We start from the raw sequence: 27,435 nt of genomic DNA, 5'->3' as shown, positions 1-27,435 counted from the left end.
GGAATCCATAGACCAGGAGAAGGCCTATGCAGAGGTAAGGGAAAAATATTTTCCCTTCCCTCTTGCAGGCCTCCTGATCATCCCATCACCGTAGTGTGCAGCACACACGTGCCTCAGCTTGGTGGGGATAGGATTGGGCAGTATATTATTTAAAGTGCTATAAGATCTTTGTTGCTTCTGCTGCAATAAATTAACATGGTTGTGCCCTCTGGAAAAATGCAGTGGGAACACTAGGTTAAGATGTTCAACAAAAACTTGGTGTACTACAGTTCAGCAAATGCATTAAAAATATTCAACGTGGGGACGATCACTTGAACAGACCTTGATGAAATGCGTTGCTTATGTATGTACAGTAAAATAATGCACATTTAAGCAAACGTTATACAGTATCAAAGTTTTAAGCAAGAGGCATTTGTATTTTCTGTTACATCGTATTATGTCCATCTTGGTTCTGAAGCCGTAACAGGGAGTACATGTTGAAGAAATGAATGAAAGGTTTAAAAAAAAAAAAAGGGCAGTAAAATAAGCCAGCAGAGATTGGATGTCAAATGCACACATTTTTTTTACATCTCAGGCATGATAGTAATCATTCGTTAGCTCCCTGTTAAGAGAAAAGATAAAAGAAAGTTACACACTCTGAAATAATGGAGGGCCAGAGGCAGAAGGAAAAACAAGGCATACTTTTGCATTGAAAAAAGGGAACGTCTCACTTGTTTGTAATTTCATGCAGACTAAGAGCCCAATCCTGAGCTTGAGGCACCGGCTTACCTCCAGGCAAGCGCCCATGCTAGCCCAGCGTTGCCCGGCGCTGGGCCAGCGCCAGGTGTGCACCCAGCCTCCGCCACTCAGCAGTTGCACGGGCCGCTGAGCCGTGGTAAGGTAAGCAGAGGTGGGGGAAGGCGGGGAGGAGGTGTTCCGGGGAGGGGAGAGGTGGGGAGAGGGTGGGGAGGGGGCATGTGGGGGGGAGGGAGCAGGGAGGGAGCAGAGCTCCACCCGATCCAGAATATTCGTGCGGGGCTTGGCACCCTACGCGAACGTTCTTCCCTCATGACTAACCTTTTGGTCGGCTGTGAATTGAATAGCCCCATTGCAGGGCTACTTCCCTTATCTGGGAGAAGGGGATGAATGTCCCCTCTTCCCACGGTGCTGCCTGCAGGTGCTGCGGACATGCGAGATGCAGCAGCAGCCGTTTTTGGTGCCGACACAGCCACATGCCACGGGAGCACAGGATTCGGCTGTAAGGCTGCAATATTATCCACACTTACCTGGGAGTAAGCACCATTGACTGTAATGGGATTTACTTCTGAATACACATGCCTAGGATTGGGCTCTAGTGCACAGGACCTTGCAACAGGTCTTGCAACAGGACCTGCACAATTTGCCAAAGGCTATTTTAAAAAAAGCAAATGAGACTGGCTGAAGTGGGGTTGCGCTCATCTGGCCTCTGGTTTGCATTGTCTTGTTGGCAAACTTTCTATGGACACACATTTCTTGAGCGTTCTCACATTTTTATTAACTAGTTCTCCAAACTTTACTTGATAAAGTCATGAACATGAGTTCTCATTGATTAATGGGCACAAGATAAATTTGATGAGGCCAGACTGAAAGCTAAAGGTACACAGTTTTTCGTTTGGAGATTATTCCGGTTTTGTTGTTAGTATATTTGGTTTTGTGAAAGAATGAAAGATAAAAGTGCCTTTCCTTCCAACAGAGGTACATACTTCCGACATCGGCAAGTCCTCTTTGCAAGCAAATGTTCCTTCGCCTGGACCATCCTCTTTGCGTGTTGCTGCCAAAACAGAAAAGAGAGTTTGTTCTATGTGTTTATGTGCTTTCAAGCTCTCTACCATTGGCTCCTGTCACAGATGAGACTTCTTTCCATTTGCCTTTCCATTTTTGGACACACGGGGCCCAGTCCTATCCAACTTTCCAGCACTGATTCAGCTGTGCCAATGGGTTATGCACTGCATCCTGCAGTTGGGAAGCAGCCATGGAAGCCTCCTTGAGGTAAGGGAATGTTTATTCCCTTAACTTGGGGTTGCTTTGCAGCTGCACCAGTGCCGGAAAGTTGGATAAGATTGGGCCCAGAGAGACTTACCCTTTTCCGTGCAACAATTTTGCAAATGAACACACACACGACCATGAGGATCAGCAGCAGCAGTGGGCCCACAACTCCAACAACCACTTTGAGCACTGGGAATGTGTTGGGTTCATCTGGGTTCTCTGCTGTGGGAAAGGAAGAGGTGGAGAAGGAAAGGTGTATGAACTGAGATGGGGAGAGCACACGGAGACAAAGGACAAGGCAAGAGATGATTGTGTTTATGATCCCAAAGCTGCATGTATCTGATAAAGTGAGCTCTGGCCCTTGAAAGGTTATGTCATGATGCATTTGTTAATCAATAAGGTGGCTGTAATTAATGGAACCCTCTCAACCATGTGGGAAACTCCTGATTGTGTAATATGGAGCTGACTTGCCTTGGGTGATGCAGCTTTGCCATCATGACCTTTAACTCACAGGAAAAGCGTAAACTTGGATGCAGATTGATAGTGCCTCTTTGACTGTCACCTGGCTCTATTAGAACAATGGGCCAGAGAGAAAGCACCAGCACCCCATGGAATTTTGCTCACACTTATCCCTTAGTTAAGTCCATCCACCTGACAATGGCCAAGGGGAGGTCCTAGGGGGCTGAGCTAAACTTAGCTCAGCCCCCTGGGTCCTCCCCTTGGAGGAGTTCTGCTTAGTTTCCTGCTGTTGAAGTAGCCAAAGGGAAAGAAAGCAGCTTGTTCCCCAAAGACAGACTGATTGACATGCTTTGTTCCCAGCATTTGCAGAGATGCTTATGTAGTTGCCATTATGCTTTTGCACACTCTGGAGGCAAATTGCAACAAAGAACCTTACAGCCCAATCCAGTCTTCCACCAGCCCAGACCATACAGCACCACTGACAGAGCACAAGCTGCATGATATGGGGGGCAGGGGAGAAGCTCAGGGTGGCTCAGGGGCAGTAGGTAAAAATCTTTGGGCCCAATCCTATCCAGTTTTCCAGTACTGAGAACCCAATCCTATGCATGTCTACTCAGAAGTAAGTCCTATTATAGTCAATGGAGCTTACTCCCAGGAAAGTGTGAATAGGACCAGAGCCTGATATGACTACCTTGAGGCTGCATTACAGCTGCATCAGTGCTGTTCATTTTGAATACGTTACTTTTATTTTTGAACTTCTGCTGTTTAGCCAGGTCGGTTGGGTCAGGTAGCCACTGTGTTTCATGTGGAGGGAACCCCAATAATTGGTCTCTCACCAGACAGGAGGAAGGATCTTTAAGTGCCCTCTTTCTTTGGGTTTTTTTCTCCTAGGGGCAGCAAATGCCCTTCTGGGACAGTCTGTGTTAAGCTGTCATGTCAGTTATTGCCACCCCAAGAGAGTAACAGAAGGTGCACGGGAAGGTCAGGTGCACCCCACATAGTGGCCATGGAGGCTCCACAAATTGTCACAGTACCACAACACTATTTGTCGCTATTGCTGTAACAGGCCAACACGGCCTCCATTTTTGGAACATACCCACAGTCACATTGTAATCCATCATGATCTTCACATCCTCATTCACGAGAAGACTGCATCTCCACAGCCCTGCAGTTCTGGTTAAGATACAAAATTTGTTTGCTTGAACAGAGTAACGCTTTGTGGTCCTATTCGTATGAACCCAGTCCAGTTGACCTATGGGATCTCTAGGAGCAGAGATATGACAGCAGAGGATCAAGTTGGCTTCTGTGGAGTTGAGCTGCAGAGGTTGGGCAGACACTGAAGGGAAGACAAGAAGGAAAATTCATGGCAGTACCGTTGCCACAAGGCTCAGGATAGAAGAGATAATTAAGGAAATGCTTCTTATCACAGAAGGGACATTTACTTATTCTCTAAGCCAGGGGTGCCCAAACCCCGGCCCTGGGGCCGCATGCAGCCCTCAAGGCCTCTCAATGCAGCCCTCAGGGAGCCCCCAGTCTCCAATGAGCCTCTGGCCCTGCAGAGATTTGTTGGAGCACTGGTCCGACACAACTGCTCTCAGCATGAGGGTGACTGTTTGACCTCTCGCGTGAGCTGTGGGATGAGGGCTTCCTCCACTGCTTGCTGTTTCACGTCTGTGATGCAGCAGCGGCAGCAAAGGAAAGGCCAGCCTTGCTTTGTGCAAGGGCTTTTATGGGCCTTGAGCTATTGCAAGACCTTCATTCATTCATATAAGTTCCATCTCCAATATATTCATTTATGTAAACGCATTCAAATTTTAAATGTAAATTCTTTTTTTCCTAGGCCCCCGACACAGTGTCAGAGAGATGATGTGGCCCTCCTGCCAAAAACTTTGGACACCCCTGCTCTAAGCTAAAGTCCTAAGCTGTCCAGTTCACAGGACACAGCTCTCCCTTTAGGGAAGGCAAACACACAAATGGGCTTACATGGACAGAAACTTCAGGTGCTATAGAGATGAAGCTTTGTCAGCTTTATTCAGAGGGTTACACTGTAAAGAAAAACAATGCACATTTTCCATTTTTCTGGCACAAACTTATATCCTGGTTTAGTGTACATGAATTTGTTTTTGGATTCCATAAAATATCTCATATTTGCAGGAAAACATAAACAACTCAATAATTCTCGTGATCAGTTAGTGCAGGGGTGTTATACTTAAAGCCCACAGGTAGATGCAACCCCCAGAAGCAATTTATCTGGCCCCTGCTATCACTGGGCTCTCCCACAGCTGCCCTTTCAGCAGCACCACTTCTGCAGAGGCTCTGGGAGGGAGAGATGGAAGGAGGCCTCAGAAGGCAAGAAACGCTACAGGGTAAGGCACAGACCAAAAAGGGTTAGAGAGGGAGATGCTACCAGCGTGCTGGGAGAGCCCAATTACCATGCGGGCCACCCTTTCAGCAGTGCCACTTCTGCCATCACTTTGCAGACCATCTCTCAACTGCTGAGCTGCAAAGCAATGCCTCAGCAGAAGCAGCACTGCAGAAAGGTTGGCCCACATGATAGTTGGGGCTCACTCATATCTTGAAAATATGAACAAGATTTGCACATTTTCTCTTCTCTCATTTGCAGCCAATAAGATCCTGAGTGAGAAAAAAGTGCTTGTTTCTGGCCATCATCAACTTAAAGATGTCACTTCCTGCTTACTGATGTCACTTCTGGCCCTCAGCAGGCAACATGAATGCTATTTGGCCTATTATATGAAACAAGTTTGACACCCCTGTGTTAGTGTATCCTTGATCCAGACACCTATATGCTGGTGACCTTGGGGGTAAAGCCTCTCTGGGGGCCCCGGAATAAGCCATGCACTGGGTATTCCCTGCCCACTCTTGATGGTATATTGGCACTCCTACTGGCATTGTGGGTTCAAGGGTCAATCCAGCCTGGTGGGCCCTCTGATAAATATAGGCCTTTGGCCCACCTGACCACCCCCCAACTTTCTTTTGTGTGAATTTGATACAAATGGGTTCTATTTTAAAATTCAGAGGAAGCCTCTTTACACTGGCTTTTCCAGAAACTGCTGTAACTGTTACTCTGCAGATAACATGTATCTACATAACAGTTAATGTTGCAGATACATCAATATACTGTATAGTGGCACCATGCCAACACAGCTTTGCTCGTTGAAGGCCCCAAAAGGGCCAGTGGTTGGGGTGGGGTAGACTTGCATGAAATCCTATATGACTCATTTTCTGACCACTATGCTGACTTAGCAGTATGCATCCTGACAGTTCATGGCAATTAAAAATTTCCTATTTCACCCACTGGAGAGCCAAATGGCAGTGCCCTCCACTCCTGCTACTCTCTGTCACTGTGCCACAATGATATAGGATTCTGACTTACAGTCCAATCCTATTCATGTCTACTCAGAAGTCAGTCCCATTAGAGTCAATGGGGCTTACTCCCAGGAAAGTGTGGATAAGGTTGGGCTGTAACTCCACAGCCAATGACACCACAGCTACCACAGTTAATGAACCCCACACAGGAAGCCCATAACTCAGAACAGGGCTTGTGGGATCAGAAAATCCCTCTCAGCCAAGACCTCTTGCAGTGAGGTCAGCCATTTGAAAGTGCCACTGTAAATTTGCTCCTTGCTTGTCCTGGGGTCCAATCCTATCCAACTTTCCAACATTGATGCAGCAGTGAGGCCTTGGGGGGAAAATGCAAACAGTAGTCTGAAAATACCGAAATGCAGTGTTTTGGCAACAATGTCTTTTTGATTCTCAGTAAGAAGTGAGCGAGCAAAGGATGGAAATTCTGGAGAGAAATGTGGAAGCAACCACAGATTGACACAAACGTCAGTTAGGCAAAGAACTATCCTTAATTAGCTACCCATAAGTGAGGGTAAGAGGCAGAAAGATTCTAGCTAATGATCCCAGGCAAATGACTGATGGTCACTTCAGGGTCCATCGTCTTTCATCTACCAGTTATCTATACTTCCTTAGCAATGCTCTTGAGATGGTGAACTTGATCATTTTTCAATTGTTCTTGTGGAGACATTTATACTGAGCAATTTTATTTGCTGTTTTCTTTTAAAATTGATTGAATTTTGCCATTTTAAAAATGCTTTTGTTCTTGGGTATCCTAAAGAAAGTCACTAAATATACCTTTTAAAATAAATAAATGCAAGCTATGTATTCTTGGGGAACACAGGTGGGTGAACTACTGTACACACCAAAAGCTGATTATTGTTGAGCTAAATAGAGCACATTTATTTTGGGATATAAAAACATGTCCTTTTGCTCACAGACTGTCATTTTTGTGCTTAATTGAGGCATATATATAGCATTCCGTGAAACGGAGAAAAATGATATGCCTAAGGAATGCTAATGCAATGATATCATGATGCAAAGTAACCAAGACTTCTTACCTTTCATCACTATTAAGTGGATGCTCTTGTTCAAAGTCCTGTGGCTCAATCTGAGCTGGCACTGGTACTGTCCAGCATCCTCAAACTGCACATTAAGTATCTCTTTGACAGGATAGGTGCTGTTGGCATTGATTGGGATGAGCATCTTCAAATTATTCATATTATCATTTGTTAATTTCCTAATCAGGACTTCAGGGATGTCTGGCAGATCCTGGAGCTTGACATTCAGTGGGTATGAAAGATTCACATTGCTGTTAACAGCTGCATACCTCATCCCTGCATTCGGTGTATTCTCAAAACCTGATTTCAGGGTAGAGAATAAATGTGTCAATTTCCTCGCATTAATTTCCATCTTCTTCACTACAGAGCTGGTAGAAGATATGCTTTTTTTCCATCTAGAAAGAGGCCATTTATGTTATGATAGTCAGCCCATTTCCAGACTCCTTAAACTAAGAAAGATGACAGCAAATAGACTCTCTGCAAAGAAAAGTGGAAATGAGAAAGGGACTCCATCATCGAAGACTCACTGCTCAATTCTAACCAACTTTCCAGTGCTGACGCAGCAGTGCCAATGGGGCGTGTGCTGCAATCTGTGCTGGGGGGGTAGTCAAGGAGTCCTCCTCAAGGTAGGGGAGCATTTATTTCCTTACCTTGGGACTGCATTGTGGCTGCATTGGCCCTGGAAAGTTGGTTAGGATTAAGCTCTATCTTCACAATCTGGCAAAGCCACAATTTGAAGGCGGGGTTGGGGTGGGAGGCATGAGAAGGCCTTCTAAAGAGTCAAATCCAGGAAGAGCCCTACAGGATCAGCCCAGATGCCTCTAGAAACCTCATAAGCAGGACATGAAGGGAACAAGTCTCTTCCAGCATTGCTCTTGCGCGACTGGTATTCTGTGTATATTCTCAGTCTGGAGGGTCCATCTAGCCACCATGGCTAATTGTCACCATTGAGAGACATTTCCTCATGCTGGCTGGGGATTTAAACATTGGCAATTAGTGCTCACAGAAAGTGGGAGAGCTACAATTCCCTCCTTGCCTGCTAAGTCACTCTCACCATACACCCTCTTATCTTCACCTGTCAAAATGCCCTCCAACCAGATCCACCGTGGCTCTGCCCATGTAAATCCCTCCCCAGTGGCATAGCTAGCGGGGGGCAGGGAGGTGGTCCGCTCTGGGTACCACCCTTGTGGGGGTGACACCACATATGCCCCAACATCGCTAACATCGTGGAGGTTTGGAATAACCCCATCGTGCTTTACACTGTTGGATGTGGAATTTCCAGCGGAATGCAATGCAAAAAACTGGATTGAAATATCTCCTTTACATCAAGTTATGGCCAAAAAATCAGAAACCAAAAAATGCATGGAACCCTATGGAAAATGAAACCTGTCTCTCTTACCTATCACCTTGATATCATAGGTTATATTGAGTCCAGGGATGTGACATTCCCAAGTCCCGTTGTCCTCCTGAAAGCTAAGGTTCCTTATCTGTAGGCTCCAACCATTGTCTTTCAAAAGCCAGCGACTGTTGCCAATTACTTGGGTTTTGCGGGGGCTATACCATCTAATATTCTTGATAGATGCCCTGTTAGAGAAATTTAGCTTCAGTTCTTGAGTTTCACCCTCCAGGAGGTATCCATTCTGAGATCCCGTCACTGTGCAGAAAATGAAAAGCCCATTCAGTGAACTTTTTCTACTCCAGGCTCTCTCTCTCTCGCCTTCCTCCCCAGTAAATTGCTGGGAAGACAGAACAAGGAGAAGGACTAGACATTATCCTTCTCTTCCCCTACCCTCAATACTCACCAGTCAGCACACGAAGGTCAAAGGATGTTTCTTTCCCATTAGCTTCACAGGTATAAAGGCCTTCTACTGCTTTGGGAATTACCAAACAGAACTTCCCTTTCTCCACATCCTGCAATTCGTATGTCAAGAACCCGGCACCTTTGGAGAAAGCGGAAATGGAAGGAATTAAAGCTTCTTGCTAAGAGCAGGTTCCCCATTTCTGTGTTGGGTGCATTTGGAATGTTACAATTCAAATTCTACCTTTGAAAGGCTGCCCCCCTTGGTAACGAAGTATCAATTTTCTTTCATATTTCCAGACGACTGACTCGATTTTTTCTGATCCATAATCTCTTTGACACGGAAGGGTAAAAGGCTTGCCTGCGGTGGCATACACAGTTTGCCCCTCAGTCACAGGAAACATTACCCCTGAAAGATACATAGGGTCAGCAAAGGCAAAAACCAAAGGCAGGTCAACAACTAACATCTCCCTCAAGCCCGGGACTCTGGGTATTTCCAGGCCCGAAGCTCACAGTTTGAGGCATTACATCACACCAGTTGAAGAGTATCTTTGTTCTACCCTGGATGTTTCAGAAGCACCTACAAAAGTCTACAAATGCTTCTGGCACCTACTAAAGTCTCCTGCCACTGGGAAATGCAATACTTTTGATTTGCTACTGAGGAGGGATGAACTATAATTTGGACAGCCCCTGAAAAAGCTAAGGAGGGATTATTATTATTATTATTTATTTTATTAATTTGTACCCCGCCTTTTTGCCCAACGGGCACACAAGGCAGCTAACAAACAATTTAAAAATACAACATGAAAAACAGTTAAAAACAATTTACAATGATTAAAAAGCTAAAAACAAAACAAACCCCATGGATTTTCATATAAAAAGCAAGAACACCAGCCAGCCTGTCAACAATTAAAAGCTTTTTGAAATAAAAAGGTCTTCAGTCCACGCCGAAACATTAGCAACGAGGGAGCAGTTCTCAGTTCTAAGGGGAGGGTATTCCACAGTTCGGGGACCACCACCAAGAAGGCCCTCTTCCTGGCTGCCACCCCTCTCACATCTCTTAGTGGCGGCACAGTCAAAAGGGCCCCCCCAGAAGATCTAAGAGCACGGGCCGGATTGTAGGGAAGGAGGCGGTCCCTCAAATAAAATATTTGAATATTATTGAATCAATTTTATTGAATCAATAAAATATTATTATTTTAATATTTATAAACCACCTTTCTACAAAACTGAACCCAAGGCAAGTACCCATAGAGTTATGTCAGTAGTTCTTCTGATTATTTGCCTAACAGCAGTTACATCAAATTGGGTACCAGTGTAAAAACAGGCTGATCTCTGTGAGTTTAAGGCCCGAGTTCAGACATAACAGTAAAATCTGCACTTTAGCACTATAAGCCTAGTCCAATTAATTGGTGTGCATGCTCCATACCTCCATCTCCTCACTTGCTTACTAGAGGAGGAAAGTTTGTGGGTTTTTTGGTTAACAATTTGTTGAGTGTAAACTTGCACTTTTATTTTAGAAAAAAATAATGTTACGTATGTACTAAGGAAGTTGGTGTCTTCTTAATCAAAGTTAGTTTTTAAAAAACCAGGAAATCACCCTACAGTTAGCAAGTGGATGGGGTGAGATGCAATAAGGAGACGGACTTATCAGAAGTCCATACCAAGGGGACAGAAGGTGGTCTACCCCAGATGCCAGACATAAAGGGGGTGCCAGCATCATGTGCCATCATGTTGTATGTCACTGGCTGGCTCAATAATTGTAGCACCTCATTGGTGCTTTGAGGTGCCAGCCATAAGGGTAGGTGTCTGCATCACTTGCCTGTAAATAAAATTGATCCTCCTAGCAGCTTGATGCTGCCTCCCCACTTGGCTCAGGAACAAATTGGTCCCAACGTGGGTATTCAAAGGCTGCGAAGTCTTATCTGCCTCCACAGGGGAAGAGAGAGGCCTATCTAAACTAGAGGCCAGGTTTACCCGCTGCTTCAAATGCTGGGTAGATCTGGCCTCCTGGTGAGGATCTCAAGGTGGAGACCAGGTCTGCCTGCCACTTTGAGTGTCAGACAGACTTAGCCTCTACTGGAGAGGAAGTAGAGGACAGGACTACCCATGGCTTCCAGTAGCCAAGTGTGAGGAGGTGGAGCAGTGTGCTCTGCTTACCAGTGATGCTACGTAGATACACCACTGGAAGTAGTATCTGGACTAGGATGGGGCAGAGACAAAGGGATAAAGATATCCTTCCTCCATGACATGTCCCAATACGGATTGGTTCCCCTGTTGCTATAATAAATTATCTGCTTTTCACTCGTTAATGATTTGCTTTTCAAATAAATAGTGTGGAAAGGGCGGGTATGTGAAATAGTCCAAAACCATGGTGTTGAGGGAGGGACTTTAGTACTTAGCCCCCTGTCAAGGGTCTGTAGCCTAATCTTATGCCCACCTCCTGCATGCTACACACACACACCTCACACACACACACACACACACACACACACACACACACACACACACAAAAGCTGCTATCGGCTTATTGGCCAAAAAGCATCTAAAACCAGAAGTTTTGATCTCATCAACTGAGTGCATTATGCCAAATGGTGGTGCACAGTAATTATATAAATTGTATAATGGTATATAGTGCATGAAACAGATACATATTCCAGTGTCCAGTATAATCTGGTATTTGAGGGAAAACTGGATTAATTGAGGCTCAAGCTACATGTGACAGCAGCAGAGTTGTTTGCAGATCTGTCAATCATGTGTTAAGTGGGGGGGGTGATTTGAGAAGGTCTGATTTTGAAAGCAAAGGAACAGAGTAGGGGCTGCTAAACCCTCCCTCTGCCTGCAGCATCTCTCCGTGTTTGTTACCCTGAGGTGCTCCACAGTTGAGCTTCAATACTGGAAGTGAGCTTGGCTAGGAAGTGTTTGTGAGGAACATTTATGGAGAGAGCAGTGGTGGGAAGGGGGAGGATTCTACTCCCCTCACCTGGAAACCAACTTTGCTCTAAAAAGCAAGGCCCCTTACCCCTGCTTTGTTTATGATGATGCCCTATCAAGAAACCTCAGGGTTGCTGCCCTTAGGCGTTTGAACTTGAGAGTGCTTTTCTCTTTTCAACAGAGTATACAGGAACAAGTAAGCATTGCAGGACCACATCTTTTTGTCACTAATAATGTCCATTTACCCAGTTCTACTCTGATTCCTTCTTAACTGTGAAATTTCTCCTATTCAACTGTTTTACCTTGCTGTCAGGTACCCATTGACTCTGCTCCTGACATACACTCATACTCATAGAGTCGTCAAGATCAGTCCCAAAGGTCAAACTGTGGCATTTGGTAAGTCTAGTAGAAAGATGCTACAAGCTGATACATTTGTAGACTAGTGAAAGTCACTGTGTTGACCTCCAGGCCAATAAGACCCTGAGGGCCCAATCCTTCTGCCACCCATTTATTCAGTGGCACCAAAATGGTGACTGCTGAATTCTATGGTGGGGGGGACAATTTCAGAGGTCTCCTCCAGGTAAGGGAATAATTGTTCCTTTGCCCTGAAGTAAGGCTCTATGGCTTGGGTGAGTCTCCTCAGATCTATGACATGTACGCTGCTGTCACAACTTTGCATTGATCTGGACCAGGGGTGTCCAAAGTTTTTGGCAGGAGGGCCACATCAGCTCTCTGACACTATGTCGGGGGCCAGGGGAAAGAAAAAATAATTTACATTTAAAATTTGAATAAATTTACATAAGTTTACATAAATGAATATATTAAAGATGAACTTATATGAATGAATGAAGGTCTTGCAATAGCTCAAGGCCTATAAAAGGCTTTGCACAAAGCAAGGCTGTTCTTTCCTTTGCTGCCGCTACTGCATCACAGATGTGAAACAACAAGCAGTGGAGGGAGCCCTCATCCCACAGCTCATGCAAGAGGTCAGACAGTCGCCCTCACGCTGAGAGCAGTTGCATTGGGCCAGTGTGGGCTTCAACAAATCTCTGCAGGGCCAGAGGCTCATTGGAGACCAGGGGCTCCCTGAGGGCCGCATTGAAAGGCCTCGAGAGCTGCAAGTGGCCCCAGGGACGGGGTTTGGGCACCCCTGATCTGGACCACAGGATCAGGCCTGGGAAGGGGGTGGTGCTGGAAGTGCCAATCCAACCCTCCTGGAACCTGATCCTGTGGCGCAGGTCAATGAGTACTTGCAACAGCCAAATAGCTGTCATAGGTCTGAGTAGAACCACCTTGTCTTGTCCACAGAGACTTGTCTCTGGGTGAGGGAACAATTACAAAATATTTTTCCTTACCTCTCCCAAGCCTCCCAATCTGCCCCACCCGCCATAGCATGCTGGCTATAAACTGAGTCCACTGGAAACATCGCCATGTCTGTTTTGGCACGGCGGCATGCTGTGGTGAGGGAAACAATGGGATTCGGCTCTGAGTTTCCCAATGCTGTCTGCTCTAGGGGAGAGTTGGGCAACTCTACTAGGCTTTTCCTCCTGCAATAACAATATAGTTCCTACCCTTTTGGATCCCTGACTTTTGGGGGGAGAAAAGGACCCGTGGTTGCTGGTGTTAAGGCTTCACAAATGGGTTCTTTTCTCCTCCTCTGTTGCTCATATTGGCCATTACTGGAGCATCCACGCACTTGTTCTGATAGACAGCTATGAACTACCAAGCTATCCTGCCTATGGGACAAGGCCATTATTTTTAAAGGGTGCAAAGATTGTTAGGCTGAAGGCAGAAAACAGGAGATCATTTGAGCAGCCTAAGGAACGCTTCAGGTGTCCTGTGACATTTGCAGTAAAAATCCATTCACGATGGCAACTCTGCCACCATGCCATGCACACCTCTTGGGGAGAACTCACCCAGGTGAAGCAAAAAGAAGACTCTTTTCAAGATCATCTCCACTGGCACACTGTATCCCTTGTGGGAACTGAAGGCTGGAAATACTGTCCTAGAGATCCTGGCAAGGAAAGTCCAAAATGGGATATTAACAAAGTCAGTGCTGTCTTTTTTCACATGACATGTAAGACGGAAATGGACAACCATTCAATGAGTGGCAATTCACCCTGGTGTACAACTAATCAAGTGATAAGCCTGTCCTCTCCACTGTGGCTTAGTAGCCTTGTGACTGCCATCAACCTGCTTTTGCCTTACCTACCAATAACGACTGGTAGAGAAAATGCATGAGACTTCATCATGTTCAGCATTTTCCCACCCCCTGCAAGTGCCAGCAGTAGTCAGCCGCTGATCTAGTCGGGGATGAGGAAATGTTAAGCACAGTCACATTTTGCCACCCGTTTCTTTCAACGCATGATATGAGGGAAATACATGGGGGAGATCTGGGTCAGCAGCCACACATCCCTTCTTTCTGCCCAAGATTGCTGGCCCAGTGAAGATGCCAGCATGGTGACATTCTCACTATCATTTGGCAGGGAGTTGCAGAAAACAGGCTTACCCAGTGATCCTACAAGTAGGATAAGTTGCCACAATTTATGATTGCCTATTGTCAGGGTTGGCTGCTTCTCTCCTGCCCCAACTTATCTGGAGGGGCTGGGGGAGAGTCCCCTGACTGGCAGCAAAGGCCACAGGAGGAGGGGGAGAGGCTGCCTGGACCCTGGGTGCGCCCACCCAGCTGCCTGTTCCACCAAACAGAAGGGAAAAAAGGGAGGCAGGGACCAGAGCCCAGGCCCCTTTATGGCTCTCACAAAGGAAGTGGGAGGAGGGTGAGGGAGGAAGGGTGGATCAGAGAGGGCTTCATAAGGGAAGCCTGTGATGAGGGTGAGGAGGGCAAGGTGTGGAGCAGCTCCCGCTGCCCCACCGGTGAACACCACCCTCAGAGAGGAGGAGAAGGGTGCTGTAACCCCCTCCCTCTGGTCACACAACTGAGGCTCCTGAGGCACTTCACCCTTATTTAGGCCTCCTACCCCTGCTGGGAAGGCCTGGGAGGCAGAGAACAAATCTCCACGGATGACAACCGTCCCGCCCCCACACAAAGCCTGACACCTATATTCTAAGGGTGACCAAATTTGCTTAAGAGTCACATATTGTCATACCCCTGCCCCAAAGGGTAGAGCCAGTTGGTAGACAGGGGTGGGTTCTGTCCAGTGCTGCTGAGACCGAATAAGCAAAACACTGAAAGGTGGAAGGCTTGCTCTTGTTCTTATCTCATAAGAACATAAGAACAACCCCACTGGATCAGGCCATAGGCCCATCTTCCTGTATCTCACAGTGGCTCACCAAATGCCTCAGGGAGCACACAAGACAACAAGAGACCTGCATCGTGGTGCCCTCCCTTGCATCTGGCATTCTGACACAACCCATTTCTAAAATCAAGAGGTTGCGCATACACATCATGGCTTGTAACTCGTAATGGATTTTTCCTCCAGAAACTTGTCCAATCCCCTTTTAAAGGCATCCAGGCCAGATGCCATCACCACATCCAGTGGCTAGGAGTTCCACAAAGCAACCACATGCTGAGTAAAGAAATATTTTCTTTTGTCTGTCCTAACTCTCCCAACACTCAATTTTAGTGGATGTCCCCTGGTTCTGGTATTATGTGAGAGTGTAAAGAGCATCTCCCTATCCACTCTGTCCATCCCCTGCATAATTTTGTATGTCTCAATCATGTCCCCCCTCAAGCGTCTCTTTTCTGGGCTGAAGAGGCCCAAACGCCGTAGCCTTTCCTCATAAGGAAGGTGCCCCAGCCCCGTAACCATCTTAGTCGCTCTCTTTTGCACTTTTTCCATTTCCACTTTGTCTTTTTTGAGATGCGGCGACCAGAACTGGAGGTGTGGCCTTACCATCAATTTGTACATCAGCATTATAATATTAGCCGTTTTGTTCTCATTATCTCGTTTTGACCGTTCCAAGTATGTTCGCTTTTCTAATTTTATCTAGTGTCTAAAGGTTATGTCTGGCTTGTGGTTAGCTAGGCACTTTGTTAACTTGTCAGCAAAAAGGTTTACCATTGATAAGATTAGCAAAGCAGTAAGTTTTAATCTTTCTCTAAAATTCATGCTTTCCTGTTTTTGTTTCTTTCTAAACCCCCCCCCCCCGGTTACTCTGTACTGATGGTTGCTACAGGTTCTTTCTTTGAAAGGAGAGAGGGGTCTGAGACAGGTACGCAGGCATCAGTATGATAAACTTCAGATGTTTGAAAGCCACAATATTTAAGAAGCATTTAAATTCTTAAATATATTTAAGAACATAAGAACAGCCCCGCTGGATCAGGCCAAAGGCCCATCTAGTCCAGCTTCCTGTATCTCACTGTGGCCCACCAAATGCCCCAGGGAGCACATAAGACAATCAGAGACCTGCATCCTGGTGTCCTCCCTTGCATTTACTCACCATGAACATTAAACTTATGTTTTAGTCCAGTGGACTCTTGTTTATACCTGGTAAGTAACTAATAATTATAATGTATAATTACAATGTAAATTTTGAATTAAAACACATCGCTTTCTGCACTTCTAACTTTGGAAAACTCTGAAATCCTAAAACCATTTTCTCCCACCTCCAGCAATTATAAAGCTTGAAAATGTTTATTTACCTTTTCTATTAATTGTAGTGCAAAAAGGAGCTCAGCCAAAATATATCTGTATGCCGCACATTATGTGTCAAAGGGCACAATCCTAACCAACTTTCCAGCACTGGCATAGCGGTGTCAGTGGGGCATGTGCCGCATCCTGCAGTTGGGAGCAGTCACAGAGGCCTCCTCAAGGGAAGGCCATGTTTGTTCTTTTTCCTTGGAGTTGCATTGCCCTTATGTTGGTGCTGGAAAGTTGGTTAGGATTGCGCTCAAAGAGCCTTAAGTGGCTCGCTAGCCATGGTTTAGCAACTCTTGCTGTATTCTGTCTGAGAAATGGGCAGAATTTTCTGTACTCTGTGCAGTGTGTGAAGCAAGAAAATCTCAATTCTATGACCCACCTTAAAAGTGGCAGTTATTTATTTTGTTGTTGCTAGTGGGAGGGAAAGGCAGGGACACAACCAGGGGTATTGAAGTCTTACCATGTGGTCACTGGAATACTCATTCAAAAATCCTGACTTTTTTTTAAACCAGGCATTGCCAATTCAAGCATAACCAAACCATCCTAAGGGATAGATTTATGAAAACAAAAATGAAAAACCGAGGTACTTGGGTAGGCAAATTCTGTGAAATACATACTCTGATTTTCTTGGCTTTATTCTCTTCATCAGTCAATGGAACCATGATAAGGGTGCACAGCTTAGGGAAAACAGTGCTGCCCTGCTCCCAAAGGAGCCTGAGCAGTATATAAAAATAGCAGTCTACTGTATAAACTAAAATAATTAATATTGTTTTCATTTTAACTATCAGTTAAAATCAACAACAGCAACAAGTATCAACAGCAGTAACAAAACACATCATCTCTGAAGTATCAACATTTTCCTATACAGCCATGTTTTAACCAGCTTTGTCAGACTTTATAGAGTGGGTGCCTACTTGGCCTCTGAGGGAAGAGCACCCCAAGGGGCCAGCACTCCTGCTGAAAAGGACATGCTTCTTGTGGATTCTCATCTCCCTTCTGACAAGCTGGGCACCTGGAGTCAAACTGCAGCTGATGATGTGAGTGTACAGGGGTGTGGTATATAAGGCAGTCCCTCGAAGACCCAAGTCCCAGATCATTTAGATCAGTGGTGTCAAACTCATTTTACTGTTGTTGCCCAGTCTTTGGGGACTGATGGGCATGTTCAGCTTTAACGCATTGCGGGATTGGATGAAAAAAAGACACAACAAAGACCAGCGAGGAATTATGAGCTAAGGCTTTACTTCACACTTGCAAGTGGGGCTGTGGTCAGTGACAGGGTCGCTGGACAAGGGAAATTTCTCATCTTGCATAGCATTGTCTTGTGGTTTTACTTTGCTTCTCGCTCATTGGTTAACTTTTCCATTTGGCAAGTGCTTTCCTGTTTCACAATTTTTTTGCATAAGCAGCCAGCATCAGAGCACCCAGCTAAAGCAGTTCTTGTGTTGAAAGAGGCACACTAGTTTCCTGTTTTTAGTGGGCCTGCTGAAGCATAACTATTAATTTCTGGGGTCTGGTTCTGGGGTCAGGTTCTGAGGTAGGCCCACCTGGCAACACGGTGGGCCAGATTAGCATTCATGGTGCCTGCTGAGGGCTGGAAGTGATGTCTTTAACCAGGAAGTGGTCATGACCAGAAACAAGCACTTTGTTCTCACCTAGGAACACACTAGCAAGAGAAAATTTGGATCATATTTTCATGATAGGAGAGAGCCCACTTATCACTCAGGCCAAGGTGTCACTTCGCACCCCGGCAGCTGAGAGGTGCTCTGCGAAGTGACACCTCAGCAGAAGTGGCACCGCTAAAAACCTTCCAGCTTCTTCGCAGAAGCTGGGCTACTGAAAGGGTGGTGCTGGGAAAACTCAGTTATTACATGAGTCACCCTTTCAGCAGTGACTCCTTAACAGAAGCAGCGTTGCTGAAAGAGTGGCCCATATGATAATTAGGCTCTCCTAGTGCTGCCCTTTCACCAGTGCCACTTCTGTCAAGGCATCATTTTGCATCTTAGCAGCTGAGAGCAGCTGATGGTGGTGATGGAAGAGCCCAATTATAACAGTGGCCAGATAAACAGCTTATGGGGGGGGCTCATTTGGCCCATGGGCCTTTCGTTTGAATTGACCCCCCTGATTTAGAGCTTTAAAGGTGAAACCCAGCACCTTGAATTGAAACTGGAAGCATACAAATAACCAGTACTAACTGAGCAGTAGAGTTGTAATATGATTGTAAGTAAGCTGTCCCATTGTTTTACATCACTGGAAGCTTTTGGGCTGTTTTCAGAGGCAGTCCCATTTAATAAATAAGTTCTTGTTCTACTGTTCTTGCAATTTTAATTCTAATTGGCGAATATGACCATGAGGATTTGGATTTTTAAAAAATCTACTTTGGAAAATAACTGAATTTAGCAGTGAGCAGGAATCACACAAAAGCTCTGCCAGAGAAAGGAAAGAAAGGGAGACTCCAGGGTGCAACTGCTGAATAAAAATGTTATCAAGAACTCTGATTCTGTTGGTTCAGGCTTGAGGTTAGATAGCAGTTTCCTGTCACATTACAGTTAGTAAATCTAGCAAGTTTTCGTTGTCATCAATTAAGGCTGTTATGAACTATTACTGTACTTAGCTTATATACATTATGATTTTTCACAGAATTTTCACAGACTTGGGGTGGGTTCAGAGGACAGAATCAAACTATTGTTTGTTAGGATTGTTAACATGGCCCGAAGACTAACATGCCCTCATGCTCTCTGAAGAAATATACTTGCTTCTGCCACTTTGTATTTGTGTTATGTTTTGTATTGTAAAATAGCTGCCAGAAAGGTTTAAAAAAAAAATAGTTTGTGTTATGTTCACTTTAATTTAGGCAGAAAAGTTACAAGATCATCCCTGAAAAAGGAAATCAAAAGAACTATTAAAAAAAAAATCGAGAAACAGGCTTTGAGGAATGCTTCATTATGGAAAAGTGAAATTTAAAAGCAGCTATCTGAGTGTGTAAAAACTGGAAGGGTAGCTGGTTTTTATATGTGGCCCAATCCCAACAGGGCCTTATGCTGTTGGAACTAGTGTTCTGACAAGTAAGGTCCCTTACGGCTACCGCAAAATGCATCATGGCCTAGCTGCCACTACAAGCAACAAATGGCTGGGTCTGCACACCAATGGCGCCCCAGTGCAGGTAAATTCATTAGTAAATCCATTAGTTAATGGTAAAGCCATTCGTTATTTGATTTTTTTCTGTAAACCACTTTGTGAACTTTTTGTTGAATAGCGGTATATAAATACTGATCATCATCATCATCATCAGTGCGGGGGATGGGAGGGAGGCAGAATGGTACGAGAAATGGGGCCAGAGATCAGGGCAGGGAGGAGAATGGATCAAAGAAAGCCTGGAAGGAGGAAATATTGATGGAGGCAGCACCGCCAATATTCTATTCCCCTTTCCAGTCTTGATCCGCGTCCAAGTAGACCCAGCGGGGCAGTGAGTGCTTAACCTAAGAACTTAAGAGCCCCACTGGATCAGGCCAAAGGCCCATCTAGTCCAATTTCTTGTATCTCACTGTGGCCCACCAGATGCCTCAGGGAGCACACCACAAGATACCAGCATCCTGTTGTTACTCCCTTACACCTGGCATTCTGAGGTAGCCTACTTCTAAAATCAAGAGGTTGTACATACCCATCATGGTTTGTAACCTGTGATGGATTTTTGTTCTAGAAATCTGTCCAGTCCCTTTTTAAAGGCATCCAGGCCAGATGCTATCACCACGTCCTGTGGCAAGGAGTTCTACAGAGTTCCACAGAAGCTGGGTAAAGAAATATTTTCTTTTGTTTGTTCTAACTCTTCCGACATTCAGTTTTAGTGGATGTCCCCTGGTTCTGTTGTTGTGTGAGAGGGAAAATACCTGCCTACCCCACTTACTCTTGCTTACCCCGGGCCAAGAGAACAAATGCTCCTGAGGAGGACTTCATGGTCCCAAATTTCTCTGTGGGATGCAGTGTGCACCCGGTTGGTGCAGCTGCACCGCTGCCTGGGGAGTAGTTAGGTAGGATTGGGCTGCCCAAGTGAGCCAGAGCGGTAGGCAGCTTGGAAACGAGAGCCACTGCTGTTTGGAAAAGGGAGCCAGGAAAGTCAAGAAGCTGAATGGCATTGCCATTGTGAGATTGTACATGGATATTGCTTTAGTTTCAACCTGTCTGTAACAGAGAACAAGTCAAATTAAGATTGGTGTGTGTGTGTTCATCTCTGTTCATTTTCTTACTCCAAACATTTTGATGGGTTTTTTTTCAAACAGCTTTAAAACTATTTTTCTTTGTCACTGAAGTCTTTTTCAAAATATCTACTAAACATTTTTCCTATTGTTCATTTACGTTGAATTCTGAGGTTTGGGATTTCCTCAGCCCACATGTAATAACTGATCTCACTCTAGCCAGGACTGGTGCAGTCCCTGGACTGTAAGCAAAGGATTTCCGGAGGCTGAGGGTTGCTTTAGTGAAGGCAACTTCCACATGGTGGCAGCAGGGAAGTGTACAGGAGGGAGGAGCAAGAAAGAGGCTGAGCTGAGGAATCTGTTTTAGAGTCTTTCCCCCTCCCACTCATGGCACTAGTTACCTGTTGGACTATGATATACCCAAAGAGCAATTTGCGTTTCAGCCAGGGCCGGCCCAACCATGAGACCAAAGCAGGCTGTAGTTTGGTAGAGGGCACCCTTCTCTGTCTGCCCACTTGTCTCTGCTCCTTCTCCTTCCAAACTCTCTGGATTGGAAAAAGGAAGAGAAAATGTGAAGGGGAGGGGAGTGATTACTAGACTGTTGGAGAATGGGAGGAGAAGAGGCTAGCACATATTTGAGTAAGGGGAACAGCATTTGGCATGCTGCCTCAGGCATCAGGAGGTCTTGGTCTGACCCTGATTTCAGCACAACAATTACACAAATGACACACAACTGTGTTTAACAATTTATGTTAAGCAGAGAAGGCAAGTTCATGTCCTTCATCGGTGAGGAATTTAGTCACTCATCTTGAAGGTGACCTCTTACACCACAGATACTCATGTCATGGAAAAGAAGAAAAGATATTACTTTTCAATAAGTCATGGTTAAACTAGGGCACTTAACCAGAGTGGAAAAACAACAACACTCCGCAGTCTAAAAGCTAGAAAAACTAGAGAAGTTTCTCAGATATGTTACTCTCACAGCTCTTAGAAGAAAACTGAATGGGAGAGGATCTTCCTTATTCTGTGGAATATATGCAGAGGGAATTCCCTCTCTCTCTTATGTGGGGTGGGAAAATTCAGGTTCCCCAGCCAAAACTCTGTGAAGTCCAGGGATTGCTCTGTGTAGTCATACAATGCATCATCCCAACCTACACACTCCAATTGTGGAACTGTGCAGCAATCACAAAAGAGAACTACATGTCACTATCAACATGTGGCCGCTCTTAAATCCGAGTCTGTCCCTTTGTCTTCTCAGTAAGGTTGAAAGATTAAATATTCAAGATTAACCCATGAAGACTCCATGGCACCTAGGGCTGAGCTCTGAGCTCTTTTTTATGTTTTGTCATGATGAGTTCACTTGACCTCTTCCAATTGCCCAAACCATTTTTTCCTTTAAGACTGTGAAGTCCTTGGGGACAGAACTACTAGCATGTAGGAAAAAAGAATACTGCAAACCACTATAAGCCCATGGGGTACAGTGAGTTATAAACTGAAATAATACAATACATCAACGTTTAAAGATTGCACCTCCTGTGACATCATTCTACAAAATTCTGGGCCCCCCTCCATTAACAACAACCAATAGAGTGGAGCAAAAACAGAAACACTGAGCACAATGGTGACAAATCATGCATCTTTTGTGCCCCTGGGAAAAGATGGGAGAAGATTCAGATGAGTGACCCTGCATTTATGGTAGAGTGTAGCTGATGCCCAAGTTGGACCATTGGTTCTACAGATGGCAGCTGTCTGGAGGCTTCATAGGTATAAGTCACCAGGATAGGGGATGCAGGTCTCTTGTAATCTGGTGTGCTCCCTGGGGCATTTGGTGGGCCGCTGTGAGATACAGGAAGCTGGACTAGATGGGCCTATGGCCTGATCCAGTGGGGTTGTTCTTATGTTCTTAAGTCCCTGGTTCAATCCCTGGTCTTTCCAGAGAAAATGATAGGGCTAGGATGCAAAATATGAGCTCTACCACTAACTTATGGCTCTGCCACAAAACAAGAATGTCAGGCTTGTGGGTCACAATCAGATTCTAGCCACAGGGCTTTCAGGAGCCGCATGGTAAGGATGCTTGCGGCTTGATCCTTTGAATCTCCATGCATACAATCTCGCATCCCTCTGAAGACATACTTCTGGATGTGGCACAGAGGTAGAAGTGTCAGCTTTTTAAAAAGTATGACCTATAAAGCCACAGGTAGCTTTCTTTGTATTTGGCAGAGAAATGGAACACAGGATTCATAACTGCCTTCTTTGTGTGTGTGTGAGGGTTATATAAACAAAGCCTTTTGTCATGGTGTTGTGTTTGTTGATGCCCATCCCTTCCTCTGCCTCAGCCTCCCCCCCCTTTGGCCTTGCGGTTTTCTTGCTCTGCTCTTGCTCTTGTTTGTGGCTGAGGTTTTTTTCAGAAGCCTGCTGAGAGATGATAAAGAGGTTCTGCTTACAAGGACCGGGTCTGTCAGCATCCATCTTATGGCTTGGCCAACGACCTGAATAAACTTAACACTTTGCCTTTCCTCCCACCTCCCTCCAAGAAAATGAGAACAAGCTATTTCCACCACATTTAACATGAATCTAAATCTTGACGCCCATTTAGGGTCAAAACAGACAAGATGCGAGAGGCCCGAGATCAGTGTTGATATTCTCATTTTTATCTAAAAAGCAACTGAGGGGAGTTCTGATTTTTATCAGCACAGTGGTGCTGGGGGGGGGAACCCTCTTGTGTTATTTCCTTGATCTAAAATCTCCCCCGAAGCTGCTATTTGCCCTGCTAAGGAAAACGTACAGGAACCTACATTTTACTTGTGTATATATATATATATATATATATATATATATATATATATATATATATATATATATATATATATATATATATATATATATTCCCAATAGGACAGACAGCAGCTTCTGAAATTGGGAAAACAGCATGGGGATGGAAGCCCTCCTCCTCAACATTGCTGCTCTCAACAAAATCAGAGTCCTTGCTCCCTACGCGACAACTGGTTTTAGATAAAAATGAAAATGGCAGAAAATCTGATCAAGAACCAACCATATCTCACTGGTTTAGCCCTTAGTTTATAAAGAAGAGAAGATTCATACCTCTCTCTCCAAAATGATGAAACAAAACTGAGCTGAGCTGTCCCAACAGCAATTTTATTTTTAACCATCACCTGAGATTTTCCAACATCCAGGTTAAATATTCCTGAGGTACCCACCCAGGACAGGCCCATCCCTGCAGCCAACTGAAGCAGTCACCTCAGACAGCGGATTGGTAGGGACCCTCGTCTCTGCCCACCCATTTCCCTGCACTAACCCTCCTTTTCCTTCCAGGCCCTGGGGAGGAAAAAGAAAGAGGGGAGCAGAGAGGAAGAGGAAAAGTGGAGGGAGGAGAGTGCTAAGCTAGAACACTGGAGAGTGGGAGGCCCAGAGGCTGGCATAGCATTGTGTAACTATGGAGCATTTCGCATGCCACCTCAGGCGTCAGGAAGTCTTGGGCTGGCCCTGGACTCAATTAATAGAAATACATAAAGGCCCAGTTCAGAAATAATTATGTTCAGCAAAGCATGCGTAGCCCAAGACTGTAGCTAACAATAATGCTTAATTTTATATAGCACATTTCAAGACCTTCATAGCCTGCAAAACTATGTTGCCTGTTGCAGATGTGGGGCTGAGAGTGGCTGGCCTCAGACCATGTGTAAGGTCATGGCTGAGACATGGTTTGAACTGGGAACTTCTTAGTTCACAACTTATACTGCGGGCCACTATGGTGAACGTGCTCAGAATGCAAAGACCCGTGCAACTTTCCTGTTCGTTCTATGAAGCGTTGCATTGGCTGCCTGACCCACAAGCGTAATGCATGTCAGCATCCAGTCAACATGTGAAGCTCCTCATCCCGCAATAGAATGGTTGGCAACCTTCAGTCTCGAAAGACTATGGTATAAGCCTACAGCACCCAGTATTCCCAGGTGGTCTCCCAACCAAGTACTAACCAGGCCTGACCCTGCTTAGCTTCTGAGATCAGATGAGATTGTGTTTATGCTTGCTTAACTCCTTCATTGCACTGGGGGGAAATCGGAGGAGATATCAGAAATTGTTTGATTGAAAATGCATTGGTTGTTGAGCTGTTGCAGGCATCCAAATGATGATTCCCAGCGATTCTGAGTTACCGGGAAAATGTGATTCTGTTGTTTCACATGGCAGGTGCTAGCTTCAGCAAAGATAGCCACAGTGTATGTAAATTGCAGGGCAATAATATATGCAATTAGGTATGACAGAGCAGCCAGCACAATAAAAGCAGAGCAACATTTGCAGCTGCTGACTGCCAGGTGTTTGAGTTGAGGCACTACATTTTAAGGGAGTGGAGATGGCAGTGTCTCTTCCTCTGTGGGCCAAACTGCCTATAGAGCTCAATGCATCTTTTTTGTTTTTTATCTTAGTCAAGTTTTTATTTTCAAAAAATAGGTTAAGAACAGACACTACACTCTCTCTCTCTCTCTCTCTCTCTCGCTCTCTCTCACACACACACACAAGTATATATACATGCACATATAGATTTATATATGCACACTCACATATAAAATAAAATTTACTACTACAATAGATATAAGCCTTAAAAAATCTCAGCCTTATCCACCAAATTAGCATTCCGATAAATAATGAATAAATACCATTATTCAATAAACTGATTAACAGAAAATGTCAAACATCAGTTGACTAACAGCCCAATCCTACCTAAAACCCTGTGCAGCAATGCTAGCACAGGCATCCTGCAGGAGACTTTTGGCTGCTGGAGGTCTCCTCAGGGTAAGGAGACATTTGTCCCTTTGCTCCTTGGTAAGCTGAAGGAGAAAAGGTTTTGTTCTACTCATCATCATTCTTTTTTTACGGTCACAGACCCAACATATTTTGTTCTACTGCTGCTAATGCATCTCAGAAAGTCTAATTGCATGATAATAATTGAAGATTCATATTCCCTTGAGACAAATATTGAGATAACAAAGGCTGCAATTATCTACATAGTGTCCTGGGAGTAAGCCACGTTGAACAAAATGGGACTTACTTCTGAGTAGACGTGCATGGGATTGGGTTGAATATCAATCTCCTTGACGGCTTAGTATTTCTTACACATTATGAAAGAGGTCTTTACCATGTTTTCAGTATATCCATTTCTACTATCAATAGGATGTACATACGAGAATAGAAATAATATCTTGGGAAGAACTTTAATCTTAACAATTGCAATTTCTCCTCACCAAGCTCATTTTAATGAATGCCAAAGAAGATACAGACACCAACAATTCAGAATGAACGTATTTCACCATCGGGTATATGTTGAGAGATATACTGCACATACAGCAAGATATTTAATGGAATTTGAGTTCCACTGAAATTTCAGAAATTCTATCCTTTGTTTCATTAGTTAGCTCAAATCCCATCCAAGTAGAATTATTTAGATTAGCCTTATATAACCTGAACAACATTCAGAACCTGTAGTTGTGCCCTGACCAAGTTCTCTAGATTCTTTAGCAGCAAAACAATATTGTTGACATACAGGAATATTTTCCCTGAATTTTAAGCATTCGATTTCTCTGTTTAGTCTTATCATTAAGGCGAATGGGTCCAGAGATAAGCAAATAATAAAGGGGATAATAGGCAGCCTTGCCGAATTTTCCTCTTCAAAACAGTATTAGCAGAAATTGCACCATTTGCAGACAACATTCACAGTTGGTGCTTTGTACATTAATACTAACTAATCTTTAAATTGTGCTCCTAATCCGAATCGTTTTAATGCCATTAGAAGACCATTCCAGATGGTCAAATACTTTCTCTGCTTCTAAAAAAAGGATAATACTTGGCTCTTTGCATCTAGCCATCAGTTTGATCATTACACCTTGTAATCAATTTAATTGAAGGGAGGGTTAGTAACTTGGATCCCTGGGGTGTTGATCCACAGCGAGGAGGGTGGCTTTCTGAAAAGACAGTGTTGTCCTTCTCTTCTCCCCATCTCCTCTCACCTAACGCAGATAGATGACTATTAATTATTATTACTCTTATTATTGAGAACATTTAAATATTGATTTTCAATTTAAAAAAGTTTGCAAAGCAGCTAACAAAGCAAAGTAGAGAAATAAATGGTTCTCTTTCCCTAAAAGGTTTGCCATCTAAGAGATGCATAAGAAATGCCAGCCAAAGCTTCTGAAAAAAAACCTCTGTGTTGGCGTGAACAGGGATAGTTCATGTCCCCTGGCTAAATGAAAGCGGAGCACCACATTCAAAAGTGTATTACAGGCTTGAGTTTATCCTAGTGTGGCAGCTGTGTAGTGCTGCTGTGTGGGTTAGGAGCATAGCATGGACGTAAGGGGTATGTCCACATGTCTTTGTAGGGATAGGGAGATCGCTGAAGGGTCCCCAAAATTCCAGAGTTGGCCTCACAATGGAATGTGGCCAAGGCCTTGACAATTTAGTGGTTTTCTGTTCTGGAGTCCGCTTCAGACTGCTTGCTGTGTCTCAGCATGATTCTCTGAAGATCAAGACAAACAGGACAGTACAAAGATTTAGAAAAGAACAAGGATAGCTGGAACAGACAAGAAGACCAAGGACAGCTGGAACAGATGCATGTGAAACAGGACAGGGAGCTAAAGGAGACAAAAGAGAGATACAGAAGCAGTCAATAGGATTAAAAAGGGAGCCCAGGTAAAGCTGGAGGTGGGGCGGCAGAACATGCTGCTAAATGGCAATGAGAGAACTGGGCCAGGACCACACATTGTTGGGAGGGAGCTGGAAGCCACAGTTTGGACTGAGAGTAAGCCATGAAACCTTGAACAGAAAACAGAAGGAAAGCTCAGAACTGACATCAAAGGTCAGCAATGTAATGTAGCTGCCCAGGTGCCTCAGTAGGACCCACTGCTGAACCCTGGGACCACCTCTGTGGCCATAGCCTTCATGCAGTGTCACCAAAGTGACTCCCTTGGGAACCTACCTGGGTCGGAGGAGACCATATAAGGCGCCCTGAAACCTGCAGCCAT

The 27,435-nt window shown here is 44.7% G+C and overlaps 1 protein-coding gene across 1 annotated transcript; it reads right to left on the bottom strand.

Moving 5' to 3' along the window:
• Positions 1-570: 570 nt before the first annotated feature.
• LOC136638618 (T-cell surface glycoprotein CD4-like) lies at positions 571-27,435 on the bottom strand. The gene is made up of 8 exons (XM_066612654.1): positions 27,390-27,435; positions 8,687-8,824; positions 8,284-8,538; positions 6,885-7,184; positions 3,560-3,799; positions 2,099-2,226; positions 1,722-1,789; positions 571-601 (listed from the first exon to the last, which is right to left on the bottom strand). Exons 1-8 carry the CDS (start codon positions 27,433-27,435, stop codon positions 571-573), a joined length of 1,206 nt encoding a protein of 401 aa, XP_066468751.1.

Source organism: Tiliqua scincoides, chromosome 2 (assembly GCF_035046505.1).
Source record: "Tiliqua scincoides isolate rTilSci1 chromosome 2, rTilSci1.hap2, whole genome shotgun sequence".
NCBI classification, from domain to species: Eukaryota; Metazoa; Chordata; class Lepidosauria; order Squamata; family Scincidae; genus Tiliqua; species Tiliqua scincoides.
The sequence above is the reverse complement of the archived record's forward strand: the minus strand, read 5'-3'. Positions and strand labels throughout refer to the sequence as shown.

What these genes read in the sequence shown, in the direction of transcription:
- LOC136638618 (XM_066612654.1), bottom strand. Translation starts at nt 27,435, where the DNA reads ATGGCTGCAGGTTTCAGGGCGCCTTATATGGTCTCCTCCGACCCAG. An exon ending in TGACCTTCGTGTGCTGACTG is followed by an intron (nt 8,539 to 8,686) that starts GTGAGTATTGAG and finishes TTTTCTGCACAG; the next exon opens with TGACGGGATCTCAGAATGGA. An exon ending in AGGACTTGCCGATGTCGGAA is followed by an intron (nt 602 to 1,721) that starts GTATGTACCTCT and finishes TTCTCTTAACAG; the next exon opens with GGAGCTAACGAATGATTACT.